The sequence below is a fragment of the Symphodus melops genome, assembly GCF_947650265.1.
Source record: "Symphodus melops genome assembly, chromosome: 1".
NCBI classification, from domain to species: domain Eukaryota; kingdom Metazoa; phylum Chordata; class Actinopteri; order Labriformes; family Labridae; genus Symphodus; species Symphodus melops.
Genome location: NC_136691.1, coordinates 2,172,688 through 2,187,676, shown reverse-complemented (window position 1 = coordinate 2,187,676; position 14,989 = coordinate 2,172,688). Strand labels below are relative to the sequence as shown.

Below are 14,989 nucleotides of genomic sequence, written 5' to 3'. Positions count from 1 at the left end.
GAAACTTGTTCCAGTTTTGAGGAAGTGAAACTCAGACAGTCGTTGTTACAGAGAGGAGAAATGGCGCAGAAAGGAGTTCAGCTGGACCGGGAATCCTTCTCATGTTCCATCTGTCTGGATCTCCTGAAGGATCCGAGGACTCTTAGCTGTGGACACAGCTACTGCATGAACTGTATTGAAAGCCACTGGGATAAAGAGGAGGACAAGAAAAACTACAGCTGTCCTCAATGCAGGAAGACCTTCAGAGAGAGGCCTGACCTGGAGAAAAGCACCATGTTAGCAGGTTTAGTGGAGCAGCTGAAGAAGACTGGACTCCAAGCTGCTCCTGCAGATCTCTGCTATGCTGGATCTGAAGACGTGGCCTGTGATGTCTGCACCGGGAGGAAACTGAAAGCCTGTAAGTCCTGTCTGCAGTGTCTGGCCTCTTACTGTCAGAATCACCTCCAGCCTCATTATGAAGTACCTCCACTGAAGAAACACAAGCTGGTGGAGCCGTCCAAGAAGCTCCAGGAGAACGTGTGCTCTCGTCATAATGAGGAAATGAAAGTATTTTGTCGCACTGATCAGCAGTCTATCTGTCTCCTCTGTTTAATGGACGACCACAAAGGTCACGACACAGTCTCAGCTGCAGCAGAAAGGAGCGAGAAGCAGAGAGAGCTCGAGGTGAGTCGACTAAACACCCAGCAGAGAATCCAGGACGGAGAGAAAGATGTGAAGCTGCTCCATCAGGAGGTGGAGGCTATCAATGGCTCTGCTGATAAAACAGTGAGGAACAGTGAGAAGATGTTCACTGAGCTGATCCGTCTCATGGAGAAAAGACGCTCTGATGTGACGCAGCAGGTCAGATCCCAGCAGCAAACTGAAGTGAGTCGAGTCAGAGAGCGTCAGGGGAAGCTGGAGCAGGAGATCACTGAGCTGAAGAGGAAAGACGCTGAGATGGAGAAGCTGTCACACACACAGGACCACATCCAGTTTCTACAGGACTACCCCTCAGTGTCAGCACTCAGTGAATCTACACACTCATCCAGCATCAAGATCCGTCCTCTGAGGTACTTTGAGGACGTGACAGCAGCTGTGTCAGAAGTCAGAGATAAACTACAGGACGTCCTGACAGACAAATGGACAAACATCTCACAGACACTGACTGAAGTGGATGTTTTACTGTCAGAACCAGAACCAGAACCAGAACCCAAGACCAGAGCTGAGTTCTTAAAATATTCATGTGACATCACACTGGATCCAAACACAGCACACACACAGCTGTTATTATCTGATGGGAACAGAAAAGTAACATTTACAGGTCAGATCCAGTCTTATTCTAGTCACCCAGACAGATTCACTGGATGGCCTCAGGTCCTGAGTAAAGAGAGACTGACTGGACGTTGTTACTGGGAGGTGGAGAGGAGAGGAGAAGGAGTTCATGTAGCAGTCACATACAAGAATATCAGCAGAGCAGGGAGAGAGTGTGTGTTTGGATTTAATGACAAATCTTGGATGTTATATTGTGACAACAACAGGTATAACTTTTGGTACAACAAAGTCCAGACTCCTGTCTCAGGTCCTCAGTCCTCCAGAGTAGGAGTGTACCTGGATCACAGAGCAGGTATTCTGTCCTTCTACAGCATCTCTGAAACCATGACTCTCCTCCACAGAGTCCAGACCACATTCACTCAGCCTCTACATGCTGGACTTTATATTTGTCTTGGATCTAGTGCTGAGTTGTGTAAAGTGAATTAGAGAGAAGTCATTTAAAGGAACAGTGTGTTAAACTTTAATCCTTCAACTTATTCATTATTCATGTCTGTTGCTGAGAGCTGATTGTGGTTACATGGTTCACCTGTCAATCAAACTTTATGGGCGGTACTTTGACATCTTCTCTCTTGTTCTGTAAATGTTTGAGTCTCTTTAAATAACTCTCTTTAGCTGTTTCTGTTTCGTCATGGAGGCTTTACTGCTCATGAGGATTTTGACTTTTTCTCTGCATGAACATTTCAACTTTTCTTCACTTTAAACGGGTTTAAAATGAGTACAGATTGTTTTTGTTTTAATGAAAGGGTCTGAAGAGAGAAAGCAGCAGGCCTTTTCTTTCATGTTGATGTGATGTTTTCACCACTTTGTACATTAGATTTAAAAAACGTCTCAAATTAAATGTATAGAATGATTAATCTCTTTGTTTTGCTGAATGAATTTTGTTGTTTCAAATTAACTGGATTAAAAAATGTTGAAGTTTGAAATCGTTGGGATCATTATTCAAATGTGAGTCGGGGTCATTGAAGTGGATTAGTTGAGATATTTGTGTTCATTGAAAACAAAATAACTTTTTTCTGTTTTTGATTCGTGGTGGAAATTGGACGCCAACCATATTAATTATGATGAATTACATGTGTTGAGATGATAACACTAAATATAACGTTGTACACAGACCTTCAGATTAAAGTGACAATAAGAACAAATCTTTATTTTGACAGGGTTTTGATGAACCAATCAGAGACTTCACTTATTCTGCCAATTGTGGTGTAAAGATTGGAGAGAGCCGTACTCAGGCCTGGGCCAGAGGTAGACTAAGCTGGGACTCCAATATAAACACATTTTGTTTCTCTAAGTCTGAGTTTTCATTTAAGTAGAGTCAGAGTTTTCAAACTGTGTAATAGGTTAATGAGTACATTTTCAGTTAAAGAGTATAGTATAGCCAGAGCTAGTGTTGCTTACCTGTATGCCCTGTAAGAGTATGGTACAGCATTAACGTTACAGCTCCCGCATCATCAGTGAGCAGGAATCAACACATATCAGGCTTTTGAAATAAATTAGAAGAAATATAATACTTGCATTTAAAAGTAAAATTCGTATCAGCTGCGGAGGTCTGGGTTGGGTTTGCCGTGGATGCCATTGTTGATGTTTACCGTTGCGGGCAATGCATCTTGGGAAGGGAAGGCTGCAAAGGATCCGACCGTTGAAGCCTCCAAAATCGGGGAAAGGAAGGCTGCATTTCTCGGCGGCATTCGAGGGAGCCGCTGAATTGGGACACGCGCCGGTGTGACGTAATCGGACACAGCCTGAAATAAGGTCTGTGGTTAACACAAGCTTAAGAGATGTGTACGTTTTGTTACATTGTTTTATTAAATAATTTGCACATTACTAATGTTAGCGAGCTGTATCTTGTTGTTAGCTAACCCTTATCATTAAGCCATCAATGAATACAAATAACTTCTAAACCTTTTAGCAATGATAGCGTTTTTACGTTTACATTTTGCACCTTCATTGTTTGCTTGTTTGCTTCAGTGGTTGCCTGCTGTTTAATAACTAATTATTTGAAACACTGATTTAATCTTGTGTTAATTTGACTCTAACAAAGTGTGGAGCTATATAAACCCTGAAAAAGTGTTGAAATCAACTCTGTGGTAGTTAATTCAACACAGGGCTTTTACGCTGAAGCTTCCCATGTCTTTGTGGCGGCACGGAAAAGGGTCAACCACGGAGCTACAGTGCAGGTAGGACGACAAAGGACAGCCACAAACCAGCAACCAGTGCAGGTAAGTCTCTCATGTGGGAGGGCCCACCAGCTAGCAGACCCACAACAAAGAGTTAACTGATCTGTATGAACTTTAAGGCCACACTAAATACATGAACCCACATGTCCAAGTGGTTCCAATGCTCCACTTACACACTCATGCACCAGACCCATTGTTTTTTGTTTCTAAAAATATGCTACTGCTTATTTTTCTCGGTTTTCTTTATTAAAATACCCAAAGCCATCAACTCCTTAATGGAGAATCTTTGGAGGACCATTTGAGCTGCAGTTTTCAGAGAAGGAAACACAATATGGAGGACATGTGCTACACACCAACGAGACCTGCTTCAATCAACATGCATCGGATTTTAAAACTACAAATTAGACTCTTATTAATATCTTATTTCATTGATATTGTGGAGGATGTTTGATACAGACAGATCCTTAGTAGCATTAGCTTGTCTAGGTATTGATTTTAACAAGTAATTTATGAGTGAGGATTAGATTTACATCGTGTAAAGATATTACATGAACCGCGGACATCGTCCTGCTTTCCTCATCTTCTCTTTTGTCCTTTTATTAACTTCTTTTTTTTTTTTTTGGGCGAAGTTAAAATGGCTTCAAATGTCATTTTAAAAAATGTGTCACAACAATAATATTCTCAGTACAAACAAACAACAGTCTCCACAGTAATCCAACTATACAGAAAGAATAATTATTTCAAGAATTTATTATAGTTTGGTTTTTTTATTTTGAATTTGTGCCAAATCTTTTAATGAAGTCCAAATGAATGAGTGGGGAAACCGGAGCGCCCGGACAAAACCCACACAGACGCAGTGGAAACATGGGAAGTCCTGACAGAAAGAAACAGGAGCACTCCTATCAATCAGGACTTTGTTCACTGTGACTGCTCGGCCTGCTACAGCCAGTGTGTTGGGGGATTGTGTGTGTTGGCGGGGCAGGGCAGGGTAGGGATGGGTCGGGGGTTGTCACATCCCGTCCCCCATCTGCTTCTTCTGCTGCTTGTATTGGCGGCAGCGTGCTGGAGTGAAGGCCTTCTTCATCTTCCTCCACAGAGAGATCTGTGTCTGCTTCGTTTCACTTTGAAGCACCTCAGATTTCTCCTCCAGCATCTGCTGGGCTTCCTGCTCTGCTGACAATTTGCTGATCTCTTGTTGCAGATGTTCTGGTAAGCCCTTCGACTCCATGGCCTCTCTCTCTAAGGCCTCCTTCTCCTGCTGCAAGGATAACTTCTCCTGTGTGAGACCCTCAGTGACCAGATCCTTGTTTGTTGTATCTACGAGCTGAAGCCTGACATCCTGTAGTTCTTTATCGAGGCCATCCGCCCTTGTCCTTTGCTTTTCTTCCTGCATTTGAAGGTCCTTGATCTTATTCTGCAGTGCCTGACTGGTCGCCTCTTGAACTGTGAGTTTGGAGGACAGCTCAAGACAGCTGCTCTTCAAACCCTCTAGCTCCAGCGCTTTGGACACTTGGTAGCTGTAGACCTCTGTCTTCAGGGCCTCCATCTCCTGCTCCAGGTCCTCATTGTCTGCACACAGCTTTTCCAGATTATCGGCAAGATCCCGGTTCTTGCTGAATGTCTCTGAAAGCTGAAGCCTGACCTCCTCCAGTTCTTTCTGGAGAGTCTCAGCCCTTTTGGAGTGCTCTTCGAGGTTCTCCACCTTCTTCTGCAGCAGCTGACTGAGCTCCTCGTTTGATGCTAGTTTTGCGGAGAGCTCCAGACAGCTGCTTGACTTGTCTTTCAGCTGGTTGTTCAAGCTCTCCAGCTGTGCTTTACTTATCGTATCCCTGCTGAGGGCCTCTTCTTTGAGGGCCTTCATCTCCTGCTCCAGGGACTCTTTCTCTTCAGTCAGGGTGTCAATCTGCATCCCCCTGCTGGTGATGATCTCCAGATGCAGATGTGTGACTTCTTCCCGCTCCTTCTCACGGCTGTCAGGTGTCAGCATTTTGAGTTGCATTTCCTTCTGGAGGTCTTCCACCTTCTTCTGCAGGCTCTGATTGGTCTCCTCCTGTGCAGTCAGTTTGGAGGACAGCTCATAACACGTTTTGGTCATTTCTTCCAGCTGTTTCATCAAGGCCTGTGTCTGGTCGTCAGTTTTGCGCTCTCTGCTAAAGGTCCCTAATAGCTTGTTCTTAATCCTTTTCCCCATGGCTTCACTTTCCTTTTTCTTGAGTGCTACAATCGCACCTACGAGCTCCTCCTTTGTTTTGGAGAAATGTCTTGACAAGTCCTCTTCCATGGACAAGGATGGACACAGGTACTTGACTACTTCTTTGAGCATCCTGATGACCACTTCGCTATCTAACTTCCCTTCATGCTCTATCTTCAGTTTCTCCTCCATCTCCTCGATGATGTTGTTGCTTAGGGTATGTCTTTCATCCTCCGCTCTGTTTCCCGCCTTCTCCTGTTCGAGAAGAATTTTCAGTCCTTTTACTTCTTTTTTGAGGTCTATGACCACCTGCCAATGGCGTGGGTGTCCTTGATGTGATGGACAATGGTTCTGCCAAGAAGCTCTATCCCTCCTTTGAGCCTCTGGCATCGTAGCTGGCCTTCTGTGGGATTTGTAGTGCTCCATTACTGTTCTCAGGTGAAACACTGACTTAACTGTTTCACTGTTTGTGTTCTTGCTGAACTGTCTTCAAACAATGTTGATTCTCAGATTGGCTCTAGGAACTGTCCTCGTCTCAAACCGCTGATCAGTCAACTACTGAGTGTGAGTCAGTCCCTCTAGGAGCAGAATGAAGACTCTAAATGGCTTTGATGATGTCAGAGTTCCTTAATGCCTTTGATCTCATTTTGTTTTAAGTTGTAATAACATGACATCATCAGCATCATTTAAATATTTTTTTGTTTTTTTCAAACATAAACAAAATGGTCACAAAATGACCCTATAATGACTTACTATAGACTGGCACAGGAATGAGTCCTAAAACCAGGAAGTGAGTTAGCATGTTAGCGGCATGGTTTCCTAACTCTATGGGTTGGTGATTAGATTCCTGAAATAAGGTCTGCGGTTAACACAAGCTTAAGAGATGTGTACGTTTTGTTACATTGTTTTATTAAATAATTTGCACATTACTAATGTTAGCGAGCTGTATCTTGTTGTTAGCTAACCCTTATCATTAAGCCATCAATGAATACAAACAACTTTTAAACCTTTTAGCGGTGATAGTGTTTTTATGTTTACATTTTGATGTTGAAGTAAAAGTGTTTTTTTTTTTTTTTTTTTTTTTTTCTCACTGCACCTTCATTGTTTGCTTGTAAGTGAATAGTGGTTGCCTGCTGTTTAATAACTAATTATTTGAAACACTGATTTAATCTTGTGTTAATTTGACTCTAAAAAAGTGTGGAGCTATATAAACCCTGAAAAAGTGTTGACATCAACTCTGTGGTAGTTAATTCAACACAGGGCTTTTACGCCGGTCTCACCAGTGTCGCAGTGGAGCCCGTATCAACAAGGGCTATGTGCTTGGTCTCCGCCAGGGTAACAGGGACATGGCAGAAGTCGCCCGAGTGAGTCCAGCCCACCACCCTTGCCGACTCAATGGTGTCATCTGCTTCTGGAGGGAGTGGAGCCAGGTTCTCCCGTCTGTGTTGCTGGGCTCCGCCGTCCGTACAATGCGGGACACAGGGGCAAGGGTCTGCACTGCCAGCATCTCTATGTCGTTAGCCAGCAAACGAAGTGGCTCCCCCGGCCGCCTCTGTCGGTTAGACTGCTCAGAACGAACAACCCCAGGCTGGCCGCACTGCCCAAAACGCCGCTGCAGGGCACCCACTAAAGCCCCGTAGTCATCCCTCTCAGCCGGACTAAGCAGCAACAAGCATGCCAGCGCGTCATCAGTGAGGCAAAGGGCAAGCTGGAGTGCCTTATCCGCCTCAGACCAGCCCATGGCACGTGCTAGCAGCTCAAACTGGGCATGGAAGGCAACCCAGTCCGCCGTACCGGAGTACTTTTGCGTTTTCACCTGAAGCCGGCTCATGGGGGTACCGCCACGCACGTCCCCATCCCGCGCAGAGTCGCACGTGTTGGCGCCAGCTTGCTCCTCCCCACCTGAAGAGCCGAACCTGGAATCGGCAGCTAGCCTCCTGGTTGATTGTCTCAGGCGCTCCATGTGGTCTGCATCACGGCTCCACATATCGCCGTAGTCGCTGTCCGCCACCTCCTCCTTCATTTTAGGTCGAGTGCTGGTATACTCTTGCAGGAAAGCCATGCTGTCGGCAAGCTGCATAGCTGCAGTTAACGCTAGCGGCTAATTAACTCCGTAGCTTTACTTCTGACACCAATGTAGCGTCCGTCCGGACGTTAAAGGACGACGAGAGTGTTCAAATAACAGCGTGACCACGCCGTTTTACAGCAGAGAACAACACATAACTTGCCGCAACAACCCAACTCTCTCACCCAGCGTTCTCTCATACAGTCACTCAACACGTTCTCGCTGGTGCATTCACTGACTCTCCACATAATCGGAATTATGAACACAATATCAACTACTGACTTTACAACATGAACCGTTACAATATCTTTCAACACTGTCTCTTACGCAAACTGTTTTTATCATAATACTCAGAAAAACTCTTTTAATCTTGACCGAGACGACCTAACTTTGACTGAGCTGATAAGACAGGCTGTAGCGCTAGCATATAAGCGGGAATTAGCATGTATAGACCATATTAGCCTAGCATAGCCTACTTGACATTTTACACAGCTAATACACAGTCTCAAACTATGGCTCAGTTGATCATGCTACACACTGTTTGTTCTCACTATTATTGTCTCTACCATGTAGTTCTGAAAAGTTATCTTACACTCACAAAGTCACTAGCTTCATATTTAGCAACCAGAGTTGTTTCTATCGGCAGCCGCTATTTTAGACGCACATCCGCGGCAACACACACACACACACACACACACACACACACACACACTTAACCACAATAGCCTACAGGCAGTGAAACAGTAGTTTGATTATGGTTTCAGAGTTTAACCTTTAGTAACCTCAAATTTTAAAGGGGGGGCAAATATTTGTTCTCTATTAAAACAAACCATGCCACACCAAAGTGACGAGTTAAAAAGTGATGACCCAAAAGTTTAGAATAAAACACTGAAGAACAGATCAAAAACTGTTGAACAGACTCGATTTACTTGATTCATTATTGTGAACATAAAGTTTTGATTTATCTATGATCTACTGAGTTTACTATCTGGGATCGATTGCTTTTGTCTCCGCCCACATGCGGTGTTTCCCTCATTCTACTGAATGCTCTTGATGAGGAAACATCACTGAATCACTCTCGTGAGTATTTCTCTCCTTTTTAGGAATGTTTGTGCTCATAAACACGGCTAACATGTCTGAAATAACTTCCTAACACGTAAAGAGTTTCATCACGCTTTAGTTTGAATGTTTGAGGAAGCTAAGAGTGAAGTTTGTGAACAGCAGGTGTTCCAGGAGACGGGCTGTGTCGTCTGTAGCTGTTCTGTTCTCTTCTGTTTCACATGAGGAAAGATGTGTTTCAAAGATCTTTTACTGTCTTGTGTGTTTTGACTCGTGCACTTTTATGAGCTCGATACGAGTTTAATAGTTTTATATTTGTGAGAGAATGATTCACTGTAGTGAAACTTAACTGGTGAAAGAAGACGTGCACTTCCTACCTCCACCTCTATTCATTTTGAAACTTAGGAAATTGTGTAAATGTGTACTTTTGTACGGTGTGATATATTTTTATAAACATGTTTATTGATTCTCTCCTTTTCACAGCGCTGCTCCTCTTCCTGGTGTGAAGCAGAGCTTGGTGACCCCTCCTTCTTCCTGCTCTCACACACAGCCTGCTGCACTCTGACCGAGTATTTCCTGGTTACCTCCCCTTCAGATCTCCAGTTTATAGATGGGTGTAACCAACAAGAACTGCAAAGTCACATGCACAGACACATGCTTTGTAGATCAGAGGTGAAACTTGTTCCAGTTTTGAGGAAGTGAAACTCAGACAGTCGTTGTTACAGAGAGGAGAAATGGCGCAGAAAGGAGTTCAGCTGGACCGGGAATCCTTCTCTTGTTCCATCTGTCTGGATCTCCTGAAGGACCCGAGGACTCTTACCTGTGGACACAGCTACTGTATGAACTGTATTGAAGATCACTGGGATACAGAGGACTATAAGGCAGTCTATACCTGTCCTCAGTGCAGAGAGGAATTCATACCGAGGCCTGTCCTGAAGAAAAACACCATGTTAGCTGGTTTAGTGGAGCAGCTGAAGAAGACTGGACTCCAAGCTGCTCCTGCAGATCACTGCTATGCTGGATCTGAAGACGTGGCCTGTGATGTCTGCACCGGGCGGAAACTGAAAGCCTGTAAGTCCTGTCTCTTCTGTTTGATCTCATTTTGTGAGAATCACCTCCAGCCTCATTATGATTTACCTGCCTATGCAAAACACAAGCTGGTGGAGCCCTCCAAGAAGCTCCAGGAGAACGTGTGCTCTCGTCATAATGAGGAAATTAAAGTATTTTGTCGCACTGATCAGCAGTCTATCTGTCTCCTCTGTTTAATGGACGAACACAAAGGTCACGACACAGTCTCAGCTGCAGCAGAAAGGAGCGAGAAGCAGAGAGAGCTCGAGGTGAGTCGACTAAACACTCAGCAGAGAATCCAGGACGGAGAGAAAGATGTGAAGCTGCTCCAACAGGAGGTGGAGGCTATCAATGGTTCTGCTGATAAAACAGTGGGGAACAGTGAGAAGATGTTCACTGAGCTGATCCGTCTCATGGAGAAAAGATGCTCTTATGTGACGCAGCAGGTCAGATCCCAGCAGCAAACTGAAGTGAGTCGAGTCAGAGAGCGTCAGGAGAAGCTGGAGCAGGAGATCACTGAGCTGAAGAGGAAAGACGCTGAGATGGAGAAGCTGTCACTCACACAGGACCACATCCAGTTTCTACAGGACTACCCCTCAGTGTCAGCACTCAGTGAATCTACACACTCATCCAGCATCAAGATCCGTCCTCTGAGGTACTTTGAGGACGTGACAGCAGCTGTGTCAGAAGTCAGAGATAAACTACAGGACGTCCTGACGGACAAATGGACAAACGTCTCACAGACACTGACTGAAGTGGATGTTTTACTGTCAGAACCAAGACCAGAACCAGAGCCCAAGACCAGAGCTGAGTTCTTACAATATTCATGTGACATCACACTGGATCCAAACACAGCACACACACAGCTGTTATTATCTGATGAGAACAGAAAAGTAACATTTACAGATCAGATCCAGTCTTATTCTAGTCACCCAGACAGATTCACTGGATGTTGTTTTCAGGTCCTGAGTAAAGAGAGTCTGACTGGACGTTGTTACTGGGAGGTGGAGAGGAGAGGAGGAGTGTTTGTAGCAGTCACATACAAGAATATCAGCAGAGCAGGGGGTGAGAGTGTGTTTGGATGTAATGACAAATCTTGGAGTTTATATTGTTACAACAACGGTTACATCTTTTGGTACAACAAAGTCTGCACTCCTGTCTCAGGTCCTCAGTCCTCCAGAGTAGGAGTGTACCTGGATCACAGAGCAGGTATTCTGTCCTTCTACAGCATCTCTAAAACCATGACTCTCCTCCACAGAGTCCAGACCACATTCACTCAGCCTCTACATGCTGGACTTTATATTTATCTTGGATCTAGTGCTGAGTTGTGTAAAGTGAATTAGAGAGAAGTCATTTAAAGGAACAGTGTGTTAAACTTTAATCCTTCAACTTAATCATTATTCATGTTTGTTGCTGAGAGCTGATTGTGGTTACATGGTTCACCTGTCAATCAAACTTTATGGGCGGTACTTTGACATCTTCTCTCTTGTTCTGTAAATGTTTGAGTCTCTTTAAATAACTCTCTTTAGCTGTTTCTGTTTCGTCATGGAGGCTTTACTGATCATGAGGATTTTGACTTTTTCTCTGCATGAACATTTCAACTTTTCTTCACTTTAAACGGGTTTAAAATGAGTACAGATTGTTTTTGTTTTAATGAAAGGGTCTGAAGAGAGAAAGCAGCAGGCCTTTTCTTTCATGTTGATGTGATGTTTTCACCACTTTGTACATTAGATTTAAAAAACGTCTCAAATTAAATGTATAGAATGATTAATCTCTTTGTTTTGCTGAATGAATTTTGTTGTTTCAAATTAACTGGATTAAAAAATGTTGAAGTTTGAAATCGTTGGGATCATTATTCAAATGTGAGTCGGGGTCATTGAAGTGGATTAGTTGAGATATTTGTGTTCATTGAAAACAAAACAACTTTTTTCTGTTTTTGATTCGTGGTGGAAATTGGACGCCAACCATATTAATTATGATGAATTACATGTGTTGAGATGATAACACTAAATACAACGTTGTACACAGACCTTCAGATTAAAGTGACAATAAGAACAAATCTTTGTTTTGACAGGGTTTTGATGAACCAATCAGAGACTTCACTTATTCTGCCAATTGTAGTGTAAAGATTGGAGAGACCCGTACTCAGGCCTGGGCCAGAGGTAGACTAAGCTGGGACTCCAATATAAACACATTTTGTTTCTCTAAGTCTGAGTTTTCATTTCAGTAGAGTCAGAGTCTTTAAAGTTTGCAGAGTGTTCCTCAAAGTCAGGACCAGAAGACAGAAAAGTCTGTGATCATAAAAGCTTCATTCATCTTTACAGAATCCAAAGCTGTAATGTGGTTATTTAGTGTCGCTGTGATTTACATTATTTGTTATTTCATGTTTCCCTTTAATTTCATTCACGAGTTTGACTTTGTCCCTTTTCGTCTTTAAGGTCACACTCGATGACACAGTGATATACAGCGCAGTGTAAACCTCCTCTGCAGCTGATCACAGCGCCCTCTATGCTTCAGTCGACTAACAGAAAACTCTCACAGTATCGACACTCTGTGCACTTATCTCTCTTACATTTTTAATTCAGTACTTTGTTGGGTCCAGCCAGGATGACAAAGTTCAGGCTGTGTCCCTTTGGAGAACCATGACAAAAGACTCTTTATCCCAGCATGCCTTGCAGGTACTCCCAGAAGGCTTTGCCACACCTAACACATAGGTGTGAAGTTTGGGAGGGATAAAACCGGTCGTGCCTCATTGTTCAGTTTCTTTCACAGCATGATTCTCTTTGTTCAAAAGTTTTGGCGCGCAGCTAACCCAAGGCCTTGAAGCATACCGACATCCTGAATTCCGAGCTTAGATCATCCATTTGAACGTATCTCTAAGAAGAGCGTCTTATTTCTCCCGTATTAAAACGGTATTGAGAGAGATCGTAAGGATTACGTGTCGTTCCGTCCTTTAAAGAAAGGACATCCACGGAGATCACCTCGCTCGACGGAGGACACCACGGCCCTGCTCAACCCCTTGGACGCGCTGCCATCACCATACAACTGCAGGGAGACGGCTAAAGATCGGTCCGAGGACTCCTTTTCTTCCTTCATCAACCGTGGACAAAACGGTTACAAGTGAGGCTTAGCTAGGTCTGTGCAGTTAGATATAGAGAGTGTGTTTAATAACTGAGTTATTATTGTGAAACTGTGATAATATTTGTTTGGTGTTTGACCACTGCGTCTTGGGTTTTATGAGAGTAAAACCTCTTTTGTCTTCTTTATTTGCGCCGCTACGTCCCGTGTGTTTCTCTGTGAACTCTCGCGTCATAACCGGGTAATAGACTCATTATCAGAAAGACTAGTGTGAACGCCGTCTGATAAGAATCCGGCCACTGGCTTCTGGTAGTGAAGTAAACTATGCTCTGAGTTGTGTGTGAGTTCCAGGCTGCGATTGAGCTTCTGAGGTGCGTTCTTTTCTCTCTCTCTTCCCACCTTTTAGGCACACACACACGCACCTTTCGACAGACGCACACACATATAGAGATCTGTGGCTTTCCAGACGCTGCAGAAACATAGATCAGGTAGAGACAGAGTTTGACTCCGTCTCTAGACAATAGACCAGGTTAGGAGACCTGTGTTCAGTGTCCGCCATCACGTGACCACACGTGGTCACGCTGCCATTTTGATCTCTCTCTTTCTCTCTCTCTCACTCACACACACACACACTCACACACACACACACACTCACACATACACACACACACACACACACACACACACACACACATCATGCTTGTTTGTTTATGTTTGTCTCTGTTGTTTAGTTTATAACAGTTGTTGTTTGATTGAGTTTCATTGATTAACTTGATGTTTCTTTGTTAGATAAATTCTGTTATAATTTAAAGAGCAGTTGTTTGTGATTACTGTGGATTTGCATTGTGACTTAGGCTGGGTGAAAGGGCTTTGTGTTCGGATTTCACACCTTCAATTAAATACAGATTATTAATTATTGATGATATTGGTATGTCATTAAGTCATTTGAGACTGATATTTGTAATATTTTGGTTGTTCCCTGTTTACAGGGTGGTGCTCCGAGGTTTTTTGAACTCAGTTTAATAATATTTATTGATTTACAGTATTAATTAATTAAACTTAATTATTGAAAAAATATCTTATTTCATTGATATTGTGGAGGATGTTTGATACAGACAGATCCTTAGTAGCATTAGCTTGTCTAGGTATTGATTTTAACAAGTCATTTATGAGTGAGGCTTAGATTTACATCGTGTAAAAATATTACTTCTGGGCAGTTTTAGTTATATTTAGATTAAAATGAATACTGACTGACTATTTATCTATCTGGCCTTTAACAATATTCTTAAATAGGTACAGTATAAACATTAAGACTTAGGAGAGAGAATAAGAATAAGGAGTGAAAACTACAAGACAAAAGAAAACGCACAGATTACTGTCATAAAAAGAAAATGCACTCAAAAGAAGTAAAAAGCTAACCTTATGCTACAAGCTAGCTACACCGCGGTCGGTTGATTGTGACGTCACGACCGTTAAGCTTCTATCCGCGGACATCGTCCTGCTTTCCTCATCTTCTCTTTTGTCGTTTTATTAACTTCTTTTTTTTAAAAAATTTTTTGGCAAAGTTAAAATGGCTTCAAATGTCATTTTAAAAAACGTGTCATAACAATAATATTCTCAGTACAAACAAACAACAGTCTCCACAGAAATCCAACTATACAGAAAGATTATTATTAAATATTATTAAAAAATTATAATTATTTCAAGAATGTATTATATTTTGTTTTTTTCATTTTGAATTTGTGCCAAATCTTTTAATGAAGTCCAAATGAATGAGTGGGGAAACCGGAGCGCCCGGACAAAACCCACACAGACGCAGTGGAAACATGGGAAGTCCTGACAGAAAGAAACAGGAGCACTCCTATCAATCAGGACTTTGTTCACTGTGACTGCTCGGCCTGCTACAGCCAGTGTGTTGGGGGATTGTGTGTGTTGGCGGGGCGGGGCAGGGTAGGGATGGGTCAGGGGTTGTCACATCCCGTCCCCCATCTGCTTCTTCTGCTGCTTGTATTGGCGGCAGCGTGCTGGAGTGAAGGCCTT

General features: G+C 43.2%; 1 protein-coding gene across 1 annotated transcript; it reads left to right on the top strand.

Annotated features, from left to right (window-relative positions):
- On the top strand, positions 1-11,711 carry LOC306833252 (uncharacterized protein). The gene is made up of 2 exons (XM_079358375.1): positions 1-1,736; positions 9,492-11,711. The coding sequence occupies exons 1-2, from the start codon at positions 61-63 to the stop codon at positions 11,212-11,214; spliced, it is 3,399 nt and encodes a 1,132-aa protein (XP_079214501.1). The 5' UTR covers positions 1-60; the 3' UTR covers positions 11,215-11,711.
- The last annotated feature ends 3,278 nt before the right edge of the window (positions 11,712-14,989 follow it).